This window comes from Stegostoma tigrinum, chromosome 2 (genome assembly GCF_030684315.1).
Source record: "Stegostoma tigrinum isolate sSteTig4 chromosome 2, sSteTig4.hap1, whole genome shotgun sequence".
NCBI lineage: Eukaryota > Metazoa > Chordata > Chondrichthyes > Orectolobiformes > Stegostomatidae > Stegostoma > Stegostoma tigrinum.
This window is the reverse complement of record NC_081355.1, coordinates 89,422,871-89,450,680: the sequence shown is the minus strand read 5'-3', so window position 1 is coordinate 89,450,680 and position 27,810 is coordinate 89,422,871. Positions and strand designations below refer to the sequence as shown.

The 27,810-nt window shown below is 39.9% G+C and overlaps 1 protein-coding gene across 4 annotated transcripts in view; it reads right to left on the bottom strand.

Moving 5' to 3' along the window:
* Positions 1-27,810, bottom strand: part of tex10 (testis expressed 10) — a 94,029-nt gene that overhangs the window by 24,775 nt on the left and 41,444 nt on the right. For all 4 annotated transcript variants that reach the window (XM_059655385.1, XM_059655402.1, XM_059655397.1 and 1 more), the window contains exons 9-11: positions 24,562-24,739; positions 1,559-1,647; positions 139-272 (exon numbers count right to left, since the gene is read on the bottom strand). In XM_059655385.1, coding sequence (XP_059511368.1) covers positions 139-272; positions 1,559-1,647; positions 24,562-24,739 — 401 coding nt within the window. The remainder of the gene's footprint in view (positions 1-138; positions 273-1,558; positions 1,648-24,561; positions 24,740-27,810) is intronic.

The following is a 27,810-nucleotide window of genomic DNA, read 5'->3' as shown; positions in this document are numbered from 1 at the left end:
ACACTTAAAGTGTTTTGTCTTACAAAGTTTAAGTGTTCTCTAGATCTCAAATCCTTTGTGAATGTGAAGGGATAACATAAGATGCAGGATTATTAATAAATATTAATATTCATGTTCTTGCAAAGTATAGCAAGTTACCTCAGTCAAGGCCCAGTGGTGTGCAAACTGGTCAAGATCCGTAACATAAAGACGCACTGATGAAAACTGGGACTGACTTATATGAGGGTTATTGCTGCTGTTCTGGAGCCATGTCAGTTCCTCTCCTGAGAATCCTGCAATGCAGGAAATGAACAGAAGAGAGATAATTAAGAATTACAAACCTCTCCTATCCCCTTAGCCCTTTTGAGATATCTCTAATTACCGTGCAGTTAAAACATTCCGAAAATTTGGTTTAAAATTGTCCGTTTCTTACGATCAACATTTTCCACTAACCCTTCACCATACTTGCATCTACAGTGAAGTTTACCCTACAGGAAAAAGATAAGGGAATGACACATGATGCACAGCTCTTGCACAGAGCCAGTTCCATTGCAGACTCCCCACACCAAGCCACTCACCATCCAGGCTTGGAAATATATTGCCACTCCTTCTACTATAACACGATAGTTGCATTATAGGGAAATTGCTATACTGCATAGCAGAAAATTTGCGTTATCCAAACAGCGTCCACTATTCAATCACATTACACTCAATTTGCTAAAACAAAACACACAAAATAGCAGAAATACCTGTATTACTAAGCATTGTACAATGTTTAGATTTCACTGTTAACATGTAAGTGTCAATATCCATAGTACAATACCAACAACTAAACACTGCATGATACAACGTTTCTTCGAATTAAGGTAAGAATTCCTTTACAAGCCCTATGGGGATACTAATCACTGCGGATTCTGTACACTTGGCACCAGATGACTTTGGTAGCCATTTCCACAGAGGCAAGGTGTTCTTCATTAAACAACCAGCAAGATACTTTGAAGTAGATCTGTGCTACTAACTTGCTTTCGATGGCATTAAAACCCAATCACATTGTCACACTCCTTCTGTTCTGAATTAAATCTGTTTCAAACCCAGAGATTGCTGGAAAAACTCAGCAGGTTAAGCAGCATCCGTGGACAGAAAGCAGAGTTAACATTTCAAGTCCATTGATCATTCTTTCAGAAGTGTTTCCCTCACTACAGATCCTACAAGATCGGAGTATTTTTCACATTCTGTTTTATGTCAAATTTCCAGCAACTGCAGAATTTTGCTTTCATTGTTTGAGACTCCTATTAGGGCTTTTTAAAAACAATTATAAAGAATTCAATTTATGTGCTGCTTTCTACTCAAATTATACAGAGAAAATGTAATTCATGCTAATGATATTTCATGCAATACTGCTCAAACAGGATTGTATGCATACAGTAATAATACTAAGTATACAACAGGAGTACGACAAATAACTTGAGACCGATTGAGATAAACCAAGAAAGGCTCAACAGGGAAGTCTGAGCTACTGCAATCAAACAAAATTTTCAATTTTAATACTTAAAGTAGAAGAATATTGACCAGTAAGTACCTGTCAATGTAGAAAACAGAAAGCTGAAGTAATCCACATCACTCACTAGACTTTCTGGAAGTGAAGAAGTCCATCCACCAAAAGATGACCTGGAATGAAATAAGATACAGCAGTCTTGCATATTTCAAATGTCAACGTTAAAATTTTATCCATTAAGTGGAAAATGTGACTTCTCTGGAGACTGCATACTGAAATTTTACCTAGACAACTAAAAAAAAACAAAGCACATTTGAAAAAAACAAAGCACATTTGATAAAAACACATTTTATTAGAAGTGAATTTTAGCAGTGAAAAAGGGTACAAAAATAAATTAGAATGCACAACAAAGTGTACCAAATTGACTGAGTCGTATTTAAAGATTTGAATGTAAATTTAATTTTTTTTTCAAGTCAAAACTTTTTTCTTTAATTTGTGTCCAAGACTTAACGAGCTAATTTGAAAACGAAGTTATATTATCTACACTTTACTTTAAATTGTGGAACCATCAGTCCACAAGACACACTAGTTTAATTAAATGTTTATCATGTGCCCAGACTCTGCTTCCTTCTGGATGTGATAGATAGTGATACTAAACAGGAATAATTCAATAAAATGTAGGCATCTTAATAGCCATATCCTGAAGTACTTTATAGTCGATGAAGTAGTTTTGAAATATAGTCCCTGGTGTAATGTGGAAACAGAGCAGCCAGTTTATCCAGTTAGATCTCACAAACACAACAAGGCAAATGACCAGGTTTTATTTATTTACTGATGTTGTTTCAGGATTAATAGTGGAGAGAACACTTTGCTCTGAATACTGCCATTTCAATTTAACAGATAAGATGCTGGCCTTACTTTAATGTCTCATCCAAAAGACAAAACCACTGATGATGCAGCACTCCCTCAGTAATGCAAGGAGATTTCTGCCTTCATTATATGCTCAACCTTTGGAGTTGGGCTTGAATTCCCCAAAAAATCTAATTCACCTGAAAGTCCTATCTATTTGGATACCACAATGTACAGGAACTCCAGATATGCTTTTTAAAAACACATTGTACAGAATGTTACTCAACATAACTGCTATACTTTAATGATGACTGAGATATATGAAATGCCTGATATACATGAAAAAGAAGCCTATATTTCTTCAGTATTGGTTTTGGAATTTCCGATTGGCAACAGTGAAATCATTGAAATGAAGTTTAGCTCAAGCTGTTGAAATATAGCAAAATCCTAATTAAAAAGTGACAAAAATTACCCAAGCAAAAATCAAAAAAGACAAGGTCAGAAGGATATATGGGCAAAGGGCAATGCAAGACATTTTTTGTTAAATGGCATTGTTCTGTAGACCTGTAACTAGTGCAAGATGTTGTTTTCAGAGTTAGTATCACAGGCACATCTTGCAATGGCTATTGCAGCCGAATTTCAAGGCAAGAGTATAGTTAGTTGTGGAACTGACATGGAGCAAGCAGCTGAACCAACAGCCCTTCCACCTCTGTATTTGCAACACAGTATATTGAAAACTTTTAACGATCCTCAAAATTGACCCCAATGGCTCCTAACCAGGCTTCCTAATAACCAATCCCAGACACTGAATAATCTACAGGCACCGGTTTATATCTTAGAGACTTAGCAATATATTAATATTATCGCTACTTTAGTAGAACAAAACTTAAACAAAGTAATCTAATTGGTCTAAACTTTAAAATCAACAGCCTTTGCTTCCAACCCCATTCACACAAGAGACAGACAAACACATTTAAGGGATAAATAAAAGAAAGAAACAAAACTGGCCTTTACTTAAGTAGTTTTCACCACGCACTATTCCACAGGAACAGATGATGGTTTCTTGGTTGGTTTTCCTAAGTGGTCAATCATGTTCACCTTTATAGTTCACTCAGCTAAAAGTAGTAATATTCATCACTAAATTTTTTTATTCACTGAGGTCCCAAGATCTGTTCATGGGAGGTTTCAAATCTTTATGCTGTAGCATCAATAGCCAGACTCCTTTTCACAGAAAACAATCAAAACCCAATTCAAACTGTGACCACGCCATGAAAGACTGACCATCTTCTCCACAAGGCTCCAGTGTTCTGAGCTTGCTGTATGTGGTATATAAAATAATTTTGATTGCAATGTAGAAGAGTTGATCAGTGAGTTTATGGATGATATGGAAATTGCCGTAGTTTCCACACCTCAGTTGCTTCCCAACCCAGATGTTCAAGGACCCTATACTCACCTAAGGTTACAAAACTCAGGCCAGGAATTCAACTACCATCCTGTATACTTTGTATGGTTCAATTGCTCATTCAGTACATGCAGGAACATCTAAAATTACAGTTTATTGATAAGTTGAGTGGATCATGTGTCCTTGTATTACAGTAGAAATACATCGTATTCAACAATGTACCTGCTATTTAGTGGATGACTAAACATGGAGTTAAAGCCATGCAGCACAGAAAAAGGCCCTTTGACCCATCAGGTCTGCGTTGGTCAAAAACAATCTCATTTTCCAACACCAGACCCATATAGAGGTTTGTATCCCTCAGCATTATAAGTGTATATCTAAATACTTAAATGCTACGAGAGTTTCTGCCTCTACCTTCCTTATAATCAATGAGTTCTAGATTCCCACCACTGTCTGTGAGAAAAAATATTTCCTTTCATCCTCTCTAAACCTTCTGCCCTTCACCTTAAATTTATGCTCCATGATCGCTGAGTCCTCCACCAAGGGAAAAAGTTTCGTCCTGTCTACTCTATCCATAACTTTCATAATTTTACACATCTCAATCATGTCCTCCTCAGCCTCTTCTGTTCAAGGGCAAAAACCCAGATTAAGTAAAACTCTCCAGCCCAGGCAACATTCTGGTAAAGCTCCTCTGCAGCCTCTCGAATGCAGTCACATCCATCCTAGAGCACAACAGTCTAACTATTGCCTCACCAACATTTTAAACAAATACAGCATAACCACCCTGCTCCTAGACTCTATGCCTTGGCTAGTAAAGGCAAGTATTCCATATGCCTCCTTAACCACTTGATCTATCTGTCCCATTACTTTAAGGGACTGCCAGACATGTGCACCAAAGACCCTCTGATCCTCCAGTGCTTCCCAGGACCCTACCATCATCCAGTATTCCCTTGGCTTGTATGGTCTGTCCAAGTGCATCGCCTTCCACTTAACTGGATTGAATTAATTTACCAGTGATCAGCAGATCTATATCTTCCTTTAATCAAAAGCTATCTTCTTCAGTATTTACCAACCTATCAGAACATAGAATAATACAGCAGAGTACAGGCCCTTCGGCCCACAATGTTGTGCTGCCCTATTATCCTCCTCTAAGGTCAAACAACCCTGCATACCCTACATTTTACTATCATCCACGTGCCTATCCAAGAGTTGCTTGAATGTCCCAAATATATCTGACTCTACTACCACTGCCGGCAGCATGTTCCACACACCCACCACCTCTATGTGTAAAGACCTCTAACATCTCCCTTATATTTTCCTCCAATCACCTTAAAATTGTGACCCTTCATAATAGTTCTGTGCAATAAACTCAGTTCTACTTTCTAAGTCTCAAAGATGGAGAGGCAGTCAGCGTCCACTGGATACCGCATTTTGAGGACCTCAGCAACCAAGATGCAGCCTTCCACAGAAGTGCTTTTAACATCAACCTGCAAAGAGATGACTCATCATCATCTCAACGCACCTCAAACCCACCACAGGAGGTCAAAAATGCCTGGAGAAGAGAGCATCCAAAGTCAAACACAATACCATGCTGATGGTCAACAGAGCAACCATGGTTCCCACTCTCCTTTATGCAAAATGAAACATGGACCATGTAGATCAGACTCCTCAAATCCCTGGAGAGTTGCCTTTGCAATATCCTGCCAATCCAACAGCATGATAGACATACCAATATGAGCATCCCCACCCAGGCCAATCTCCCAGTATCACAGCACTGGACACACAGGACTAGCTGCATTGGGCGGGCTACATTGTCTGCATGCATGATACAGGACATCCAAAACAAGTGCTCTGCTCCAAGTTCAGAAATGGTAAGCAATCACTCAGAGGAAAGAGGAAACATTACAAGGACCCTTAACAAATGCAACATCCCATGACACGTGGGAATGCTTAACCTAGAACGCAGAACTGACAAGCATCCATGATGGTGCCAACCTATCAAACATCACCCAATACAGCACACTGACACCAAGCACAAGCAGTGAAAAGTGCACACAGAAACCGGAGTATCCCACCCATCCACTTCATCAAACACTACATGCTTCATCGGTGGCATAGTCTACAGTTCCAGGACTGGCCTATTCACCCACCACAGAGTAGCATGCCCAAAGCCCCTGGAAAGGATGCAGGTCATCCTTGACCCCAATGGACTTCCAAAACGAGAAAGAAGTTTCTAGTTACCCTCCCTAAATCCATATTAGCGTTTTTTTGGAATCTTTAAATGCTCATTCACGACTCAAAATGCATAATCATTGTTGCATAGAATTCACTGATTTCTCTTCGGGGCTCCAGCTATTCCCCAAGGTAAGAGATGTGAAGGAGGTCCTTCTATTAGCTTTTGCTTAACAATCCTCCAATTTCCTTATTAATTTCTGCAGCTCCAGCACAGATTTTTCTTACTTCTCTAACACAGTGACTGTAAACATCAGAAAGTGTTTTTGATTTCCTTCTAACACTGTCTATGTATCCACAATTCTGGGCATGCAGTATTTCAAGAAGGGAGATCATCACACACTTAAGGTGAATCAGCATGGGAATAAATGCAGGCGTAGCTAGTAATACTCACATTCCATGAGCAAAGCAAAACCTATTGCTACAATGAAATGATTACTTCCAGAACTCCAAGTGCAACAAGGTTAACTCCGTTTTATCAACGATTCTCCTTAAGGTGCCAGTTAAATAAATCTTCAATTCATTTGTCCCTGATTCTTAGGCTGTGTATGGCCAATAGATCAAGCTTTTTTCTAAAAAAAAACTGTACTTCAGGTGGAGGTCTGGCTTTATCTCTCAATTTCCAAGCAGCTACAAGTTACACAAGATCCAAAGCTGGCAGTTCCTTAATTCCTTTAAAAATAAAATCAACCAGTCTTGTCTGCTGGCTGTAACCTAAGTAAATTCAGAGACAGCAACGAATCTCACTGAGCTCCACCATTTAAGCATAACGAACTGCAAGTTTGTTTGAATTAAATTTAAAATTTACTTCAGAACCACTTCTATCATTTTTTTCAAACAGTTACCTGCATTTTTTACAATTAAAATAATTCATAAAATTAAGAGTTATATTTTATATTATTTTTATAAGTTATATTTTACAACACATGAACAATGGCAATAGGTATACATAAGTCGACCAAGTCACATAGTTCACTAAATTCATTATCTTAGTTCAATAGTGACTAAGCGTGCAAAATACTGTCGAACATTTGTAATACTGAATTTCAAATAGTGATCAATGCTTCAGAGGGGAGAAAGAAAAGCAAGTGGAAAACTATTATTTTGATAAGTGAAAAACCATCGTGGATTTTTTTTAAAATTCATGTCTAAAATATTACGCATCTAACTGAACAGGACAACAAATGGTTTCTATAAATAAAACATCACATGCTTTGCATCAACACATCAAATATTCTGGAAGCTAACTCAAAAAGCTTGTTTTTCCTGTTGCTTTAAAATCATTTTAAACAATCTCATTTAAAGATAACATGTAAACGAGTTTGATGATGCAAGGCTATAAAGCTTGCTGATCAGGAACAGTTTTTATTCTCTAATTTACTTAGGGTAGAATAATGATAATGTGACAAATAATGTTTATTCAATTTAATTCAAATGCAAGATTTTCACAATATTCAATATAATTCTGATGGTGACTGGTTATCATCACTGGATTTGGCCTGAGGTGACACTCGTTGATGAAGACAAAATCAGAGGAAAATAAGTGTTGGCAAGATCTAAACAGGATACCATCTGTTTTGTCGACATAAAATTGGAGAAAAGTTTAACTCATCAGATCATACCGATCATTCCTGTGCTGTACTGGTATATGTTCTATGTTCTAAAGGCAGCCAAATAGTGAAGTCACACTCACACAACCAGGGCAGACGGTAGAGGTATAAGCCAGGAGTCACCTGCATATTTGAAGACATTGAAACCATGCTTGCTGTAAACAGTTGAACAGGAAGGAAATTAAATTGAAGCAAAGAGGTATGTTGTAAGACAGCCATGAGAAAAAGTCCACAGGCAATATGAACCTTGGGCATGGAAAATGTAAGATAAAATAAAATTAACTGTTCGCCCTTTAAAGCAACCTGAAAGAGTAAAATTTCATTGAATTAACTCACTCTAATGTAGAGTCACTTTGCTCAATTAGGCCTCCACAAAATGATTTTTAAAATAAAATTTTATTTTTCTTTATTCTTTCACAGGATACAGATATTAATGAAAAAGTCAGCATTTGGTAGTGTTCTACGTGTTTAGTAATTCAATAAACAACAGGTACATTTTTGAATGCTCACAATATATTTTAATGACTAGGAGAAATTAAGGACGGCAGATTCTGGAAGCCAGAGTCCATAAACATGGAGCTAGACAAAAACAGCAGGTCAGGCAGTATTGGAGGAGCAGGAAAGTCAACGTTTCAGGCTGAAACCCTTCGTTAGGACTGGGGAAGAAGATGGGAGCCCAGAAATAAATGGATGGGAAGGTGGGGCTGGGGAAAGGTAGGTGGGATGTATATTTTATATTTTGTTTTAGTTTCAAGGATACATATTACACTCATCAGCGTTACAAATATTTGCACTTGTTTTAGAAGTTCCTGCAGGCTCTGAGTGAGCACATGAGCAATAGAGAGCAAAAAAAAATACAGGTAGAATTCCTGGACTGAGTTTCATGATGTCAAGCAGGAGCAGTGTCCTCAGTACACCTGCGCTGTGGGCGATTAGGGTATGGAAAATCGTGAAGATTTCAGTGACCTATGCTCGAACTGAAACACAAGTTTGTGCTGTGACATTCATTATAATCTTGTCAGGGTCCTTTTTTAATTGAAAAAGGGCATCAAATACCCAACAACTAATCATAAGAACTCTGCCACAAGATTCTTTTTTCAAAAAAAAACAATAATAAACATTACTTTACATGTAAAGAGTGCTCACTGCTAAATGCCTTTTAACTGAGAGGCTTGCTAAGTCATTTCAGAGGACAGTTAACAGTCAATCACTTGGTGTGGGTCTGGTGTCACATGTAGGTCGGGATGACAAACTTCTTTCTCTAGTGACATTCATGTAACAGTTGGACTTTTATGACAATGACAGTTTCATGGACACCAAAGCAGCTTTATATTAGTTGCCACTTGGAATTTGAATCAGTGTCCACTAGGGCATTAGCTTGGGTCTCTGGATTATGATCCAGTGACATCAAAACCAGACCACTAACTCCCTTTAATTCAGAATGTGCTAAAGTATATCTCCATTCCTCCACAGTAAGGGACTAGTATTTTTATTTTAGTAGCTGAAGGGCAACAGTTTACAACTTCTCTCTCAATCTGAGGATGGCAGATGATGAACGAGTACACACATTTTTCTTTGTTCTCTGGTACTTAGACACCAATACTCAAAAAAGGTCCACAGACTCAACAAAAGTGCTTGTCTCTAATGATGGGCCAAAACCAAGGCCATGCCAGAGAACGAATCAGAACTCTCATTCCCCCACCAATTGCTTGATGTGAAAAATACAGTTTTTAAGCAAGAATGATATTACATCTACAATACCCAACTGAGAGGTTAGATTTCCTGACTTCAATTTGAATACAAAGATGAATCAGCTGAACATAAAGTGCAATAAAAGACTGAAGCCCTCCAGCTTTGAACCAGACAATAGCTCACTGGAATCTCATCACATAAATTTGCACACAAATTATGAGGAGTGTGCCACTTGGTCCCTTTGGCCTACTCTGTTATTTGGCAAGATCAATCTCATTGAGTTTTTTTTTAAACAATGTTCTCAACTCCACTTTCCTGTCCAGCACACAGATCCTTTAACTCACTAGTCAGTCAAGAATCTAAGTTACACAAACTCTAAAATATACAATGACACTGCCTCTACTGTTCTCTGGGAAAGACTCAACAAGAAAAAAATTCTTATCTCAGTTTTAAATGAGAGCCCCTTTATCTTTAAGTTGAGGCCATAGTTCTCTTCACTTCCACAGAGAGAAGCTTCTTTCAGCAATCACGTTGTCAAGTCCCTTTATAATCTTAGATATTTTAATAAATGACCCTCTCATTCTTCTGAACTCCAATGGATAAAGGCCCAACCTTTCTTAGTAAGGTAACACCTTTATTACAGGAATTAATCAAGTAAATCTTCTCTGAACTGTTTCTAATGGAACTGTGATCAGAGATAACGGAAACTGCAGATGCTGGAGAATCTAAGATAACAAAGGCTTTTGTGCTCCTAAGATGCTGCTTGGCCTGCTGTGTTCATCCAGCTCCACACTTTGTTATTTTCTAACGGAACTGTATCCTTTTTCAAATAAGGTGGCAGAAATGGTACACAGTACTCCAGATTTGGTCTCACTGATGGCTTACACAACTGTTACAAAACTTGCATACTTTCATATTCCATTTTCGTTGCAATAAACAATGATAGATCATTAGTGTCCCTAACTACTTGCTGAAACTATATACTAACTTTTTTTGTCATGTGTTAGGAAGCTGCTTTATCACAATGATTTATTCTTTATCACAATATTCAATAACTTCTCTCTATTTAAATATTTTATTCTTCCTGCCAAAGTGGACAGGTTCACATTTTCACATGTTGTACTCCATTTGCCAAATTGCTGCTCACTTACCCTATCTTGCACCTGTTGCAGTTTCCTTAACGTCTCATCACAACTTAATCTCCTACCTTTCTTTGTGCTCTCATCAAATGTACAACAATACATTGGTCCCTTTATCCAAATCATTGATATAGATTGTAAATAGTGGAGACGCCAACACTGAACCCTGTGGTGCACATGTAAGTGACTCAATTATATTTATTCTCTGTTTCCTGCAAGCTAATCAACCCTCTTTCCCTACCAACATGTTACCCTTACACCATGAGCTTGTAGTGTGTCCCCTAACCTTTAATGTAGTACCTTGTCAAACACCATCGAAAAATCCAAGTATACCAAATCAAAGATAATAAAATGTGAGGCTGGATGAACACAGCAGGCCAAGCAGCATCTCAGGAGCACAAAAGCTGACGTTTCGGGCCTAGACCCTTCATCAGAGCACATTTTTGTGCTCCTGAGATGCTGCTTGGCCTGCTGTGTTCATCCAGCCTCACATTTTATTATCTTGGAATCTCCAGCATCTGCAGTTCCCATTATCTCTGATACCAAATCAAAACTTTCTTTTAGCAATACTGTTAGTTTTCTTTAGAGAAAATAACAAGCAAATTAACCAAAAACTATTTCCTTTTCACAAAATCATGCGAATTCTGTATAATTTAATTCAGTCGCTTGTTTAAAAGTATCCTGCTATAACCCATTAATAATGAATGCCAGCATTTTTTTCTTTGACAGAGGTTATGCCAACTGGTTCATAATTCTGTTTTCTGTCTCCACCTTTGCTGGAAAAGACAAATTATGATTGCTTTTCTTCCCCGCAATTTGATGGGATATTTCCAGAACCAAGTGGTATTTTGAATGTTAAGATTACTAGATCCACAATCTCAGCAGCCACTTCATTTAAAAACCGACAATGAATTCCATCAGGACCAGAGGAGCTATCAGCCTCTCAAATTTTCAAACTTTTTCTCGATTATCTTCTCTCTCTCTTTCAAATTACAATTACTTCTGCAACATTATTTGGATCTTCTACAATGAAGACAGATGGAAAATCTGTTCAATTCATCAGCCAATTGCTTATTTTCCATTATTAATTCCCCAAACTCATGCTCTAGAGGACTCAGTTCAGTTACTCTTATCCTTTTAAATAACTGAGTTATTACCATCTGTATTTATGTTTTGAGCTAGCTTTCTTTCATACTCACCTAGCAGCACCATTCTTGGTATTAATTCTATCACTTTCTTTTAAAGTGGAAAATGAGGTAGGTGCAATGGACTCAAGTCTAAGAAGCACTGATCTAGATTCCGTTGGGAAGTGCACAGGTTCGCAGATTAACAAAACAACTGATGTTAAAATGTAATAGCTCCCACTGCCCCACGTAAAATTATCTACCAAAGAATTCCTTGCTGACTTTTTAAAAAGTGAACAGCACACACCCAATGTGGGGGTGGAAGGTGGGTAAGAGAAGTAATGCTCACAGTAACTAGTGCTACACAATCGTAATAACATTTTGAACATAGCATTAGTCCCCATTGACAATGAGGAATTACACTTCTAATCAAGTCACTACCTTCAGCAAGAGGATTTTAAAAATAACAGATGGAGACTGAAAACCCTGAATAAAATCAAGTCATTTTTAGAGGTGTTTCTTCAATAAGTAATATACAAAAAAATGTCATTTGTTAATTTTTGTCCCAAGTCGGTGGAGCGATGAGCAATAAACCTTCTCATCAATTTTTTACAAAAGTGTATCTCTCCCACCTTGAGACATTTCCATGTTGTACCCCATTTCCCTACTGCCAGAGCTGAAAGGACCAACTTAGGTACAAGGTAACAACTGGAATGAGAAAGAAATAAACAAATACACACTTCAGTTAGCTTGAAAGATGAAAAAGGTTGTACAAGTTATCAGAAAAACAAATATCTCAATATTCAATAACTACAATTTCACATATTGCAACAAGCTATAGCAAAACAGTTCCTAATGGCAAAGATAATAAAATGTGAGGCTGGATGAACACAGCAGGCCAAGCAGCATCTCAGGAGCACAAAAGCTGACGTTTCAGGCCTAGACCCTTCATCAGAGAGGCTCCTGAGATGCTGCTTGGCCTGCTGTGTTCATCCAGCCTCACATTTTATTATCTTGGAATCTCCAGCATCTGCAGTTCCCATTATCTCTGATCCTAATGGCAAAACTGTTTTATATGCTAAAAGAAATTATTCAAGAAATCTCCAAATTACTTAGAAAAACATGAAACCAACAGTCAGCAAAAACTGCACATAAATTATTTTACTAAAATCTTACTGCAATAGGAATGAAATATTATTTTCTGATGTGCAGGTTAGCATAATCCATAAAATAGAACCTATTTACTGGCATCACTGTTTAGTTGGTTGTATTACTCACAACCTGAAAAAACAGCAACGTTACCTGTGTGGCTACAAGCCAGTTACTATAAAAAAGTCCTGAGGCACGATGTTGATTTGGCAGATGATCAATGCCCTTTACCATTAATGAAAACTCTGTTAGTATCACTATAAATCACAAAGTTTCTGTGTGTGGCACAAGAAAGCCATCATACAGCTCCAACTCTAGATCAGTTGTTCTATCTTGTGCTTCTGCCAATAGGTCCAATATTATGCCCAAATGTCACTTCAAGGAATCTCCTCTTCAACACCAAGTATTTTCAGAAGACGTAATCTAGACAACTGTCATGGAAACATCAGCAGCTCTTGCTTCCAAAATACAGTTGGCAAATTATACTGGGAAATGTAAAGTTATTGGAACAAGACAATATGAAGCTGACAAGGAGTCTTTATCCAAAATCACTAATATTTATAAAATAAAATGAACCTTAAAGACCATTTCTACATATATGTAAATAGCTAAAAGGTTACTAGAGAGAAGAAGTCGTTTCAGATGTCCACTTGCATCATAAATCTTATCAGAAAAGACTATAACAGTGAAGGAATTGCAATACAGTATAAAATATGAACAAAATACATTTTTAAAAGTTCCAAGTCATGGGGGTGTGTTACTTCAAAGGAAAATTGCAAGCAGCGGTGTTTTGTTACTGGAAGTTTGGACAATGCTATTGAGGAGCATTAGTGAGTTTTTAATTGTGCCGCTTGTAGATGCTACACACAGCTACTACTGTGGAAGTGTGGTGAAAAGAGTGGATGCTGAAAATGGGATACCAATCAAGCAGGCTTCGTCGTCCTGGATGAAGTCAAGCTTCGTGGGTGTTGTTAGAACTGCGCTCAGACAAGTGAAGATTATTTCATCATATTCCTTATTTGAACCCTAAAGGTGGTGGACAGGCATTGGGTATTCAGGTGGTAAGTTACTCTGTGGGATTTCTAGCCTCTGCTCTGTAGCCAAAGTATTTATACGGCCAATCAAACTCAATCATCACTCCAGCAAGTTGATCGTGATGGATTCAGCAATACTAATATCATTGTCATCAAATTTTAGATATCACAGGGCAAGTTCTTTAACACAGCCATAAGCATCAACCATATTGGGCTGGTTTCAAGGTCAACAGCAAAGCAACTGTACTCGGTGACCACAAAGAAAGCTGCCCACTAGATATTTAGAATTGCAGTGGTATAGGCTCCTTCAAGCATTAGCATGAATTTCATACAAGGCAGAACGATGTCCAGACTTCCAGTAAACTGTGCAACCAAGCAAGGTAAGCAATCAATCACACTGAAATACTTCCCCAGACATGAAATCAAGAAATAAAAATCACTGCATTTAAATTTTAACCCAGTGAAGTAAACAATTGGGACAAAGGCATGGTGGCTCAGTGGCTAGCATTGCAGCCTCACAGCGCCAGGGACCCAGGTTCGATTCCAGCCTTGGGCGACTGTCAGTGCGGATTTTGCACATTCTCCCCACGTCTGCATGGGTTTCCTCCAACAGTCCAAAGACGTGCAGGCTAGGCAGATCGGCGATGCTGAATTGCCCGTCGTGTTCAGAGGTGTGCGGGCTATAGGGGGATGGGTCTGGGTGGGATGCTCCAAGGAAATAGGGAAATCCCCGGCAATTACAGACCAGTAAGTCACACGTCTGTCGTCTGCAAGGTGTTAGAAAGGATTCTGAGGGATAGGATTTATGACCATCTGGAAGAGCATGCCTTGATCAAATACAGTCAACACGGCTTTGTGAGGGGTAGGTCATGCCTCACAAACCTTATCGAGTTTTTTGAGGATGTGACTAGAAAAGTTGATGAGGGTTGAGCTGTGGATGTGGTGTATATGGACTTCAGTAAGGCATTTGATAAGGTTCTCCATGGTAGGTCAGGAGGAGGAATGGGATACAGGGGAACTTAGCTGCTTGGATACAGAATTGGCTAGCCAACAGAAGACAGCGAGTGGTAGTAGAAGGAAAATATTCTGCCTGGAAGTCAGTGGTGAGTGGGGTTCCACAGGGCTCTGTCCTTGGGCCTCTACTGTTTGTAATTTTTATTAATGACTTAGATGAGGGGATTGAAGGATGGGTCAGCAAGTTTGCAGACGACACAAAGGTCGGAGGTGTCGTTGACAGTATAGAGGGCTGTTGTACGCTGCAGCAGGACATTGACAGGATGCAGAGATGGGCTGAGAGGTAGCAGATGGAGTTCAACCTGGATAAATGCGAGGTGATGCATTTTGGAAGGTCGAATTTGAAAGCTGATACAGGATTAAGGATAGGATTCTTGGCAGTGTGGAGGAACAGAGGGATCTTGGTGTGCAGATACATAGATCCCTTAAAATGGCCACCCAAGTGGACAGGGTTGTTAAGAAAGCATATGGTGTTTTGGCTTTCATTAACAGGGGGATTGAGTTTAAGAGTCGTGAGATCTTGTTGCAGCTCTATAAAACTTTGGTTAGACCACACTTGGAATACTGCGTCCAGTTCTGGTCGCCCTATTATAGGAAAGATGTGGATGCATTGGAGAGGGTTCAGAGGAGGTTTACCAGGATGCTGCCTGGACTGGAGGGCTTATCTTATGAAGAGAGGTTGACTGAGCTCAGTCTCTTTTCATTGGAGAAAAGGAGGAGGAGAGGGGACCTAATTGAGGTATACAAGATAATGAGAGGCATAGATAGAGTTGATAGCCAGAGACTATTTCCCAGGGCAGAAACGACTAGCACGAGGAGTCATAGTTTTAAGCTGGTTGGAGGAAAGTATAGAGGGGATGTCAGAGGCGGATTCTTTACACAGAGAGTTGTGAGAGCATGGAATGCGTTGCCAGCAGCAGTTGTGGAAGCAAGGTCATTGGGGTCATTTAAGAGACTGCTGGGCATGCATATGGTCACAGAAGTTTGAGGGTGCATACATGAGGATCAATGGTCGGCACAACATTGTGGGCTGAAGGGCCTGTTCTGTGCTGTACTGTTCTATGTTCTATGTTCTATGAGCGGTGTGGACTTGTTGGGCCGAAGGGCCTGTTTCCACACTGTAGGGAATCTAATCTAAAGAAGCTAAAATATCAAAAAGATTTGCTCATATTTTATCCCAATAGAGAAGTTTGATATTTAACAGATTTTAGAAATCTTTCAGGGCCAATGAGAGTGCATAGCAGTAACTATGAACTCAGTATGCCCTATATTGGTTGATTAACTGCAAAGTGAAATAAACAGTGTTTCTGTTTATTTACTGTAACTCATTTCTAGCCAGGCAGATGGAAGTTGAGGCTTGATACGAAACTGCACAAAATATCTGCAGTTCTTACTATATCGGATTACAAAACAACTGCTTACCTGATAACCCACCTACCATTTCAGCTTCACTCCACCACCAGTACACAATGGCAGGAGTGTATCCAATCTAGTTTCGCTTAACTCTTTCATAGGATACAGGTGTCGTTGACGAAGCAAGCATTTGTTGTCTAACAGTTTAAACTAACTTCAATTGAGGAATTTCAATTTCTCCTTCATTTGAGGGCCAGTGAGTAAATACCATTACCATTAGGGCGGCACGGTGGCTCAGTGGTTAGCACTGCAGCCTTACAGCCCCAGGGACCCAGGTTCGATTCCCACCTCGGGCGACTGCCTGTATGGAGTTTGCACATTCTCCCCATGTCTGCATGGATTTCCTCCGGGTGCTCCGGTTTCCTCCCACAGTCCAAAGATGTGCCAGCTAGGTGGATCGGCCATGCTAAATTGCCCGTAGTGTTCAAGGGTGTGTGGGTTATAGGGGGATGGGTCTGGGTGGGATGCTTCAAGGGGCGGTGTGGACTTGTTGGGCCGAAGGGCCTGTTTCCACACTGTAGGGAATCTAATCTAATCCACCATAAAGATAAGTTTTGAAACAACAGTAAACAAAGATTTCAAAGAAAAATTCCAAAGCAAAAATAATTCAAATAAATGACTTAACCATATTGAGCATTAGAAAAATGGCAAGCAACAAAACTAATAAAGTATTTTAGAGGGTGGCACGGTGGCTTAGTCATTAACACTGCTGCCTCAAAGTGTCAGGGACCCAGGTTTGATTCTACCCTTGGGCAACCGTCCATGTGAAGTTTGTATGTTCTCCCCGTGTCTGCGCAGGTTTCCACCAGGTGCTCCAGTTTCCTCCCACAGTCCAAAGATGTGCAAGTTAGGCGGACTGACCATGCTAAATCGTCTGCAGTGTCCAGGGGTGTCTCGGTTAGGTGCGCTAGCCATGGGAAATACAGGGTTACGGGATAGAGTAGTGGCATGAGTTTGGGTGGGATGCTCTTCAGAGGGCTAGTGGATACTCGTTGGGCCAAATGGCATGTTTCCACACCGTAGGGATTCTATGAATTTTTTTTAACCTTCTCAGGTAATCAGCATGACAACAGACTGGTAGCCTAGGCCCCAATTCTTCATTACCAGGCAGAGTGCACAGACTAGGGCTGAGTAAAATTGTGTTTAACTCACAATGACCTTGCATTTGCCTCTGGCAAAATATGCTGTAGGCTGCTCCCTAGCAGAATTACTACAAAAATGGGAGTCAGAGAGTTTGCCTTATGTCGCAGATTTGCCTCCCCTCCTAGCCTAGTCTGTGCACAGGTTTTGCGGTTATGGCCTGGCTCATTCTGTCTCAGAGTTCACACAAATGGTCTCTCTTCCTTCCACACACCAAGATCTGGTTCAAATAAGAATGAAGGCAGGTATGCAGGGTGGGAGAAATACTTGACATACATAAAAATTAGATGTCAATACAGTTAGTTACAATGTAGGACCATGTGCATGCCAAGCAGAACAATCAACAAAGGGAGAAGTGATTCCAATCCAACAGACCAAATCTAAGGTCTGCAGTCCTGCCAAATCAAGTCATGAATGGTGGTTGGCAACTAAACAACTAACAAGAACGGGAGGCTTCACAAATATCACCAATCACAACAAGGAAAGAGCCCAACACATCGGTGAAAAGAACAAACCTGAAGCATCTGCTACCATCTTCAACCAGAAATGAAAAATGGGTGACCCACCACAGCCTCCTCCTTAAATTCCCCATAATCACAGAGGCCAGCCTTCAACTATCTCAATTCACTCCCAAGAGCTATCATGAAATGAGTAAGGCACTGCACACTGCAATGGATAGGGGGCCTGACAACACTCTAGCAACAATATTGAAGTAATGATGTTCCAAAATTAGCTACACCCCTAATTTAGTTAAAACACTAGAAACAAAGAAAATCACCCAAGCATGTCCTCCCACAAAAAAGCAAGACAAATCTATCCTGGCCACTGCTGTTCTATCTACTTTCAATTATTGACCAAGTAATGGGTAATGTCATCAATAATGCCATCAAGTAGCAATTACTCAACACTAACCTGCTCAGTCATGCTCAGTATAGGCTCTGCCAGGCCCACTCAATTGCTGGCCTCATCACAGACTTAGTCCAAACATGACCAAAAGACATGAACTCAAGAGGAAGTGTCGGACAGCAAATGACCAAGCATGCCATCAAGGAACCCTGAAAAACACTCAAGGCAATAGGAATCGGGAACAAACTCTCAGTCTATACCTAGAAAAAAGGAAGACAGCTGGGTTTGTCAGAGGCCAGTTATCTCAGTTACAGGGCATCATTTCAGGAGTTCTTCAGGGTAGTGCCGTAGGCCCAAACATCTTCAGCTGCTTAATGATCTGTTCTACATCAAAAGTCAGAATTTGGAATGTTTGCTGATGATTGCACAATGTTCAGCATTATTCATGATTCTTAAAATACTGAAGCAATTCTAGCTCATATGCAGACCTGAACAGCATCCAAGCTTGGGATGATTATGGCAAGTAACATTTGCAACACTCGTGCCAGGCAATGGCCATCTTCAACAAACAGGAGTTCACCAACCACCCCTTAACATTCAACAGCATTATCATAACTGAGTCAAAGCTGAAGCCAACAAACCAGCACTCACAGCAATAAGTTTCACAACAGCTGCACAGCCAAACAATTTAGAAGGAATATTAACTTGTCACCTCCATCACCTAGAAGGACAAAAGCAACAGATGCAGAGCAACAATACCAAGTGTAAGTGCCCCATAAAGCCATATAGCATCCGGACTTAAACCATACTAATCATTCTTTCATTTTTCTTGGGAGAAATTCCCCGAACTCTCTTCTTAATAGCATGATGGTGTATCGATGTTGTATGGATTGGAGTGGTATAAAATGACAGCTCACCACAACCTACTGAAGACTACTGGGTTGGACAAGCCAGTGATTCCCACATCCCATGAACAAATAACAAAAAATATAAATTCACATAAACACCCTCAACACACATGCACACTCCCTCACTAAACCTTCCTCCACACATCATCTCCCTTTATCACACTGTCACCCTCCAACTTCACTACACAGAATCCCTCTTCTACAAACCTCTTCATCATCTCTACACACCTCCCTCGAAGTTCATACTTCTCAGACCCACCTGTAGTAATTCTAACGAGTTCAGCCAGCTGGATCTCTTGGAAAATGAGTTCCCTGACTGGACCAGATTAACACCCCCAATCAGGGAATCCTGGCTGACAAATAAGAAGAGGCGTGTCAAAGATTCTGACATTCTAGGTGCTGACTCTGACAAAGTCAAGGACTTTCCCTGTGTAATAAATGGTGACTTGGTAATGGGATACCAATCTCTGTAGAGTTATTACATCACCCACTCACTCTCTCCATTTCACTCTTACACACGAACCAAAACAAACAAACAAAAACACCCACACAGACACACACGTGCTGCCCCAACATTCGCTTATCCCTTCAGACCCTCCCTTCCCCTCCTCACAAACACCATCCCATTTTCCTTTCACAACCACCCACTCCCAAAAGCAGACTCCAGAAGAACATAAGATTTAGGAGTAGAGTTTGGCCTTTCCGCCCAGAGTCTTCTCTGCCAATCAATGGATGATACATCTCTCCACAGTATTCTCTTACCTTCTCCTTGTATGTAACCTTTGATCTCCTTAATAATCAACAGCTTACTTATCTCAGCCTTAAATACACTCAGTGACTTGCTTCTTGCTACCTTCTATGACAATGAGTTCCACAGATTCACCACCCTCTGGCTGAAGAAATTCCTCTCTCATATGTGAAAACATTTTCTCCACATATAGAACGTGGATAGAGTGAAGTTTCAATTGGATCATCCCTCATCTTTCTGAACTCCTCAAGTACAGAAACTGTCCTCAACTGCTCCTAAAATGGCACATCCCAGGATTATTCTTGTAAGCTTCTACTGGAACCCCTCCAATACCAGCATATCTTTCCTTAGGTACATGGCCCAAAGCTGCTCACAATATTCCAAATGCAATCTGAGCAGAGCCTTTTACAATCTCAGTACTACATCTCTGACCTTATATTCTAGGCCTCTCAAAATGAATGTTAACATTCCATTTGCCTTCCTAACTGTCGACAAAATCCGTATGTTAACCTTAAAAGAATCCTGCAGACCCGAGTCCCTTCGTGGTTCAGATTTCCAAAGCCATTCTGTTTAGAAAATAGTCTATGTCTCTATTCTACCTACCAAAGTGCATAATCTCACATTTACCCACATTGTATTCCATCTGCCACTTCTTTGCTCAATCTCCTAGCCTGTGCAAGTTCTTCTTGCTTCCACAATACTACCTGTCCCTCCACTTAGCTTTGTGTTATCTGCGAACTTAGCAACAATGCCCTTGGTTCCTTTGTCCAGATCATTAATGTTTAACGTAAATAGTTGTGGTCCCAACATTGATCCTGTGGAATTCCACTAGTCTCCAGTTGCCATCTTCAAAAAGACTGCTTTACCCCCGACTCTCTGTCTTCTTTTATCCTCTATCCATAACAGTAACTCACCCCTAACACCATGGACTCATCTTATTTAGCAGTCTCTTGTGTGACACCTTGTCAAAAGGTCTTCTGGAAATCCAAATAGATTACACCCACCAGATCTCCTTTGTCTAACTTGCTTGTTATCTCCTCAAAAAATTCTAACAGATTTGGCAGACATGACCACTCTTTAACAAAGCCGTGCTGACTCAAACCTTTTTTACCATGCATTTCCACGTATGCCACAATCTCATCCTTAACAATTGACTCTAAAATCTTACTAACAGTCAAGGTCACCCTAACCAGCCCATAATCTCCCATATTCTACCTCCATCCTTTGTTAAACAGGGATGCTACATTAGCCATTTTGCATACTGGGATCCTCCCTGACTCCAGTGATACACGGCCAATGCCTCTTCAATTTCCTCAGCTACCTCCTTCAGAACATGGAGTGTAGTCCATTTGGTCCAGATGAATCATTCGCCTTCAGACATCTCAGCTTTCTTGGCATCTTCTTCGGTGATGGCTGCTACACTCGCCTCTGCCCCTTGATTTTCTTGAAGTTCTGGAATGCTACTTGTGTCTCACACCAAGAAGACTGATGAAAAGTACATATTCAGTTCCTCTGCCATTTCTTAGTTCCCCATAACTACTTTTCCAATGTCCCTTTTGCCTCCCTCTTACCTTTTATGCATCTTAAAAAACTCTCGCAATCTTCTTTCATATTATGAGCTAGCTCACCCTCATATTTCATCTTTTCCCCACCTGTCGCATTTTTGGCTGTGCTGCGCTGGCCTTTACAGGTTTCTCAATCCTCTGGCTTCCCACTAATTTTCAACACCTTGTATGCATTTTCTTTTGCTTTTTGCTGTGCCCGACTTCCCATGTCAGCCATGGTTGCTTCAATCTCCCCCAAGTACATTTCTTCTTCCTTGGGATGGATTTCTGCTGTGCCTCTTGAATTACCCCTGAAACACCAGCCATTGCTGCTTCACCATCTTCCTTTTCTAATCAACTCTGGCCAGCTCCTCTCTCATGTCTTTGTTACCTTTATTCCAGCCCCTCTTTCTGTCAAACTGCAGCATGAATGCTATCATATGCTGATGCCACTTGGGGGTTCCTTCACCTTCAGCTCCCTAGTCAGGTCTGCATCATTACACATCACCAAATCCAGAATTGCTTGTTCCCTAGTTGGCTCTGTCGCAAACTACTCCAAAACATCATCTCTTGGACATTCTACAAATTCCATTTCTTGTGATCTGCTATCGATCTGATTTTCCCATTCTACCTGCATATAAAGTCTCCCGTAATTACTGTAGTAGTGCCTTTCTCACATGCATTTTCTACCTTCTAATTTATTTTCTAAATCACATTCTAACTACTGCTAGGTTACCTATATACAGTTCCCATCAGGGTCTTTTTTCTCCTTTGCAGTTGCTCAACCGACCCTATAAATCACTTCTTATTATCAATTTAATTTCTTACTAACAAGGCAACCCCCCCCAACCGCTGTTAATCTGCCTATCCTTTCATTAGGATGTGTATCCTTTGATATTTAATTGTCAGCCCTGATCACTTTGCAGTCACATCTCTGCGATCACATCATACCCTCCAATTTCATTCTGCAAAACAAGTTAATTTACTTTGTTTTGCATACAATATACATTTAAGCGCATACCCTTCTCATAGCTGTGCCCTTATCTGCCATGAATAGTTAAAACACCTGGCCCTTTTTATGTGTTCTGCTCTATAAGCTGTTCTGGAAATATTAATAATCTCTCCTGAGCCCTCCCGGTTTCACCTTTCTCCATAACTTTCCACGTAACTGGGCTCGCTTCCCTCCCCCACTGCTCAGTTTAAAGCCCTATCTACAATTCACCAGAACTTTGCTCCCAGCATGATTCTGGTGGAACCTGTCCTATCAGACCAGCTCCCTCCTTTCCCAGTACTGATGTCAATGTCCCATGAACTCAACCCCATTTCTCCCACACCAATCTTTGAGCCATGCATTTACATCTTTAATTTTGTTGACTATGTGTCAATGAGCTTGTGGCTCAGGTAATAATCAAGAGATCATTACCTTTTTTGGTTCTGGTGTTTAATTTATCCCCTAGCTGTTCATATTCCTTCTACAGAACACTTTTTCGTTTTCTACTTATATCAGCGGTACCTACATAGACCTCAACAACTGGACCTTTTCCATTCCACTCCAAGTTCCTGTACAGCCCTTATAAGGTACCCTGAACCCAGGCAGCAGGCTGGGAAAACAACCTCTGGGCCTTTCAAGATAATAAAATGTGAGGCTGGATGAACACAGCAGGCCAAGCAGCATCTCAGGAGCACAGTGCTCCTGAGATGCTGCTTGGCCTGCTGTGTTCATCCAGCCTCACATTTTATTATCTTGGAATCTCCAGCATCTGCAGTTCCCATTATCTCTGGGCCTTTCAATCCTGGCCACGTCAAACAGTGTCTTTTCCCTTGACTATACTATCCCTGATTATAACTGCATTTCTCTTATGTCCATTCTTGAAAGGCTCCGTATACTATGGGCAGTTTGCTCATCCTCTCCATAGTCCCTGCTCTCATTCACACAGGGAGCAAGAATCTCAAACCTATTAGACAAAATCAAGAGCAGAGATTCCTTCAGTACTACCTCCTGGATTCTTCTACCTGCCCTGTTCATTCAAAGGCATAGTCTCTCGTTCCTGACCACTGAGCAAATTCAAGGTTATTAACCTAAGGGGTGTGACTGCCTCCTGAAACAGCGTCCAGGTAACGCTCCCCCTCCTTGGTGTGTCACAATGTTTGAAGCTCAGACTCCAGATCATCAACTCCGAGCCAGAGTTTCTCATACAACAAACACTTCTTAAAGATGTGATCACTAGGAACCACAACTGGGTCCACCGTCTCCCACATCATGCATGCTTAAAAAAACCTAAGCCTTTCTAAATGATTATTAATCTTATTTGCCATGGAAGACTTGAAAGGCTTACCCCACTACTGATACTAATGGAGAAGATCTTCAGTTATATGGTTTGTCCCCTCTGAACAACTGTGCACACTGCCAACCATTTAATTGATGAATGCTTGTGGTGAGAACCTATGCTATTTAATTAATTAATTCTTTCAGCATTTTGGAAAAGATTTTCCACTAAGTCCTCCAATAAATTTTATATACTATTTTCAGTTCTACCAAACACTTCTGTAAAAGCTTGCTCTGTATATTCATGAGATGTCCTTTTGCATCTTTAATCAGTCATACAACTCCACGTACGGTCATCAGATCTGAAGTTACTTACTTTTAAATTATTTTCTTGTGTTTCTTCACTCCTTTCTTTTAAAATATTTTTTGATTCTGTTCTACTGGCTTACTTTTGTATTATTAGATACAGCCTCTTTGTTCGGTATCAGATTAATTTCTCTCTTCCAGTTTCACCTTGACTTTTCATGTGAATGTCAAAACTGTACGATAACGATCTCATATTTGAAAAAGCCTCCAATTGTTGTGTATTATCCTATCTACCATTTCTAATTATCTGGACAGGTTTGTTTAAATTCAACTTTCCAGTTAGCTACCTTGTTTTACTTTTACTGTTCTTTTATCTCAATACATAATATCTAGTGACATTACGGTCATTGCATTGTTCCAGAAACATATCTTCCAGGCCTGCGAAAGAATTATCTGGGAAATTAGTTAATAATTTGGTTTCTCCATTTCCTTGTTGCAAGAACTAAGTCGGACTACTTCTGGAAACTCAAAAATTAAACACCAATATTTAATGAGACAACGAGAACTGACTATCATTTAGACAGGAGCATTATTTGGTTTTTAGGGCCTTGACATTTACTCAATGAATGAAATTTTAAAAATTATAACTACTGAACAGTTTGCAATCTTACCTTGTATGTAGTATACGAATAAGACTAATGGCTAATTTGGAGGTCAATCTTCCCATAGTGCAACAACGACTTAGGCAAGACAATAACTCAGACGAAATAAATGGTAAGAAATATACAAGCTGCACCAAAGAACGTTGTGCTTCAGACGGAAGTAAGACCAGAGTGCCATCTTGTGGATCTAAGTAAAAAAGTACAATTGCATCAGTAAGTAATCCATGATCTCATTTCGCACATGAAGAATGAGCTCCACCATGGCAGTTCTGTTCCACAAACGCCAAAGTGGAATCTTAGACCATGGGTCCAATTAAGTTCTAATTACTTCTCCATGCTGAGCATTGGAATGCATTTAAAAAAGAAAAGATCAGCAAAAAAATCAAGTGACGCTTCTAAATGTTCACTTCAGGATGTCTGTGAATACAAATAATTCTAACTTATGGCCTGATTTTATTTCTAACCCAGAATAGGGTTTACTGTTACTTTAGTATCAGAACCTGCTTGTACTGAAAACATTGCCTGGATCTAATCACAAGTATTTTTTGACAGTGAGACTTATTATAATCCACCAATCACTAAATTAAATTGTCTAAATACTGATTACACTAACTAAGAAATGGACAGTCCTTTTGCAGGTGTAGACACCAAAAGTGTACACGGTACTCCAGCTGAGGTCTCACCAAAGCCCGGCACAATTTAGCAAGATTTCATCATGAACTGAAGCAAAGACCAACATGATATTTGCTGGACCAGCATGATGATTTGCTGCTTTTACCTGTACAAGTGCACACAAATCCCTTTGAACATGAACAATTACAAATTTCACTCCAGAGTAAAAACTGTTTTGCTTTGCTAATCTTACAACCAAAGTGAATAACTTCACACTTTCCTACATTTATATTTCTCCTGCTATTTTGTTGCCCACTCATTTAAACCACATTGTATCCCTTTTCAACCAATTTGCATCTTTCTCACAGCTTACCTGTCCACCTAGCTCTATATCAGCAGCAAACTTAGATACACTGATCTTTGTCTTTTCATCCAAGTCAATAACCTGGATTTGCAGCATGTTCAATCTCATGAGAACAAATTAGTACTTTCATGGGCTGAATGTAATCAGTGAACAAAGAACTTTCTGACTAGTCAAAACAATGTAGTGTCTTCAAAGACACAGAACATTTTAAAATGTTAACAAGGCTATTGATCCTGCCATTCACACTCATAATTCTTATTTGATTCTACCGTAATACACCAGTAGTGGCATTGATGTAACGTCACTGGACTAGTAATCCAGTACTCCAAATTTGAGGGATTTGGGTTTATATCCCATCATAACAGTTGGTGAAACTTGAATTTGATAAAGGAAGTTCTGGAATCAAAAATTCACTGAAGGGTGACCATATAACTGTCAATTGTTGTTAAAATCCATTTGGTTCACTCTTGTCCTTTAAGGAAGGAAATCAGCCATCCTGGTCTGGTCTAACATACAAGTGACTCCAGATCCACAGCAATGTTTTCGGCTCTAAACTGCCCTCTGCAGAAGCCAAGAGTCTTTCAATTCAAGAGCAATCAGAGATGAGCAATGTATTTCAGCCTTGTCAGCAATGCCCACATTCCATAGAAGAATTTTTAGAAAGCAACATTTTCCTCAGCATCCAACAAGATTAAATAAGGAAATGACTTAAGTTTATAAAAACGTTAAAGTTGAAAATTGAGATAAAACAATACTGCTTTTGACAGTGAATTAACATCAATGCACAAACCTAAGACACCAATTTATGAGAAGGTTTTTTCTGAAAGTATGACCATTGTTTCATTTTTAGTCTGACTGCAACAAGGTATAAGTGCTAATTCAGAAACTGGGTGCAAAGGGTACAGGAGATGCTGCTTTTTGTGATATCCAGCCTCCAGAAGCTGCTAATGTTTAAGGCTTTAATCATGCAGGTGCATTTAGAATCCTTAGAACACTGATTATCCCTACAGTGTGGAAACTGGCCACTTGGCCCAACAAGTCCACACCGACTCTCTGAAAAGCATCCCACCCAGACTCAACCTCTCACATTAACCCCCCACCCACCCAACACTGTCCCTGTAAACCTGCATTTCCCATGTCCAATCCTCCTAACCTGCACATCTTTGGGCTGCAGGAGGAAACCTGAACACCCGGAAGAAACCCACGCAGACACAGGGAGAATGTGCTAACACCATACAGACAGTCACCCGATGCTGTAATTGTGACTGAATACTGAATCAGAATATGAATTCAGGCATGGGCAGTAATTTAAACCGGTACCCAGAAATAAAACCTCCATTAAATTTCTAGCTCAACTATTTGAACTACTGCAGACAACAATGGAATTATATTTCTAAACTTGAGACTAAAATCAAATTCAAAGAGGTAGATAATGTGTTGCAGCTGTAGCATGTGGGAGCTCATGGATGCCAGTGTGATACACAATAATCACATCTGCATTAAGCATGTGCAGCTTGAGGGTCTTCAGTTCTGCATCAATTAGCTAAAGGATGAGCTTCAGATACTTGAATGCCCAGAGGTTACACTGACACTTTGAAGCCCTCAGGCTAGATATTGCAGACTTGGTCTGTGGTAAAGTACAAGAAGGTACAACTATGTGAGAGGATTTTTAAAAAATGAAATGTGGATGTCATTGTCAAGGTCAGTATTTGCTGCCCATCCCTAATTGTTGTTAAACTGCTTGGCTTTTAAGGGGTTAGTTAAGAGTCAACCAAATTACCGTGGATCTTATATCATAGGTAAGCTAACCCGGCTAAGTATGACAGATGGCCTTCCCCAAGAGAAGGACATTAATGAACCAGGTGAGTTTTTACAATAATGAATGATAATTTCATGGCATCCTTATGGAGACTCATTCTACATTCCAGAAATCTCAACTAAATTCAAATTCTACCAGCTGCCATGGTGGAATTTGAACTGGTGTCCCCAGGCTATTAGCACGAGCCTACAGATCACAGGTTCAGTGATATTACCACTGTGGTACCAGCTATCGAAAGCAGGAAAGCCAGAAGGAAACAATGGAAGAACATCCATCCCAGCAATTGTCACAAGACAAGTTGCTTACCACAGGATTCCAAGCCTCTGCCCTGCTCTTGTACAACTGTATTTATATGGTTAGACCAGTTATGCTTTTGGTCAACAGTAACCCGAGGATGTTGGCATGGGGAATTCAGTGATGGCAATGCCACTGAATGTCAAGAGACAATGATTAGTTTCCCTCT